The 1,126-nt window shown below is 44.2% G+C and overlaps 1 protein-coding gene across 1 annotated transcript in view; it reads right to left on the bottom strand.

Annotated features, from left to right (window-relative positions):
• Window positions 1–1,126, bottom strand: part of EGFL6 (EGF like domain multiple 6) — a 106,802-nt gene that overhangs the window by 84,483 nt on the left and 21,193 nt on the right. The window contains exon 2 of the mRNA XM_007952839.1: window positions 518–624. Coding sequence (XP_007951030.1) covers window positions 518–624 — 107 coding nt within the window. The remainder of the gene's footprint in view (window positions 1–517; window positions 625–1,126) is intronic.

Genomic DNA, 1,126 nt, shown 5'->3' with positions numbered 1-1,126 from the left:
CTTTGCTTTAGTGTAAATGCTGACCATTTGGTCTCATCTAGATGATTTTTAAAGAAGCATAGTACTCATGGGTGATAATCTGTATTTAATGAGTCCCTCTGTTATTTAACTGAAAGGTCACCTCCAGGTATGGTTTCAGTACAAAGTTTAAAAGGTAGCTCAAGGCAATAGTCTCAGAGGGTTCCTATAGTCCAGTAAGTCTGACCTTTTTTTTTAAGAATTTGAGTTTTGTTCTAGCTCAGTTCTACTTTGACAAACATGGGGTTGCCATGAGTTGGCATTGACTCAGTCGCAACTGGTTTCGGGTGATGGTGTCACACACAATTTAGATAGGAGGACATCTCATGGGTCTCCTTTCCTGGCCTTTAAAATATACTTCACATGTTGGGAACCCAGACTGTGGGTGTTTGTATTTATGTGCCCTGAGGAATCTGCTGGCGATTCCATGATAGTTCATGATATCACAGATAAAGTCCTCAGGACCTGAGAGCAGGGTGGGTGAGCTTTTCAGAATTACCTTCACAGCTTCCCTTGCTGTTCCTTCTCCAGCCGTGGCAGCAGGCCAGTTTAGTTCCATAGTGACAGACCCCAGGATGGCCTGCCCATGCTGACAGCCCGTGATTCCTTGGAGTGGGGATAAAGAACCAGATGTTAGTATGGAGAAAGGAGAAAGGACAACAGAGACTCTTCCCTGCTCCTCAACAAACTGGAGAGATGACAGTCACCCACTTAGTTTCAACAAACACCGTAAGTGCTTCCCCACTAACTGGTTTTGCCCATTTCCTTCTTCACTTCCTAGGATTAGAAGAATAGGGTCATTTAATCCAGTCTTAGATTGAAAATCGGTCCCAGAGGAAATACATCCAGAAGTCCCCTTAGAAGTGAGGCTGATGAGAGTTTGGCACTTCCTTTGGATACATCATCAGGAAAGACCAATTGCTAGTAAAGGACATCATGGCTGATAAAATGGAGGGTCAGTGAAAACAAGGGACCCAATGAGATGGACTGACACAATGGCTTCAACAATAGACTCTAATGTACCAATGATCATGAGGATGGCACAGGATCAAGTAACGTTTCATTCTGTTATGCAGAAGGTCACCACGAGGTGGAGCCGACCTGACTG

The sequence above is a fragment of the Orycteropus afer genome, unplaced genomic scaffold (genome assembly GCF_000298275.1).
Source record: "Orycteropus afer afer isolate SDZICR_OR568_19922 unplaced genomic scaffold, OryAfe1.0 scaffold00360, whole genome shotgun sequence".
Taxonomy (NCBI): domain Eukaryota; kingdom Metazoa; phylum Chordata; class Mammalia; order Tubulidentata; family Orycteropodidae; genus Orycteropus; species Orycteropus afer.
Note: the sequence above shows the minus strand (reverse complement) of the source record. Positions and strands in the feature narration are given on the sequence as shown.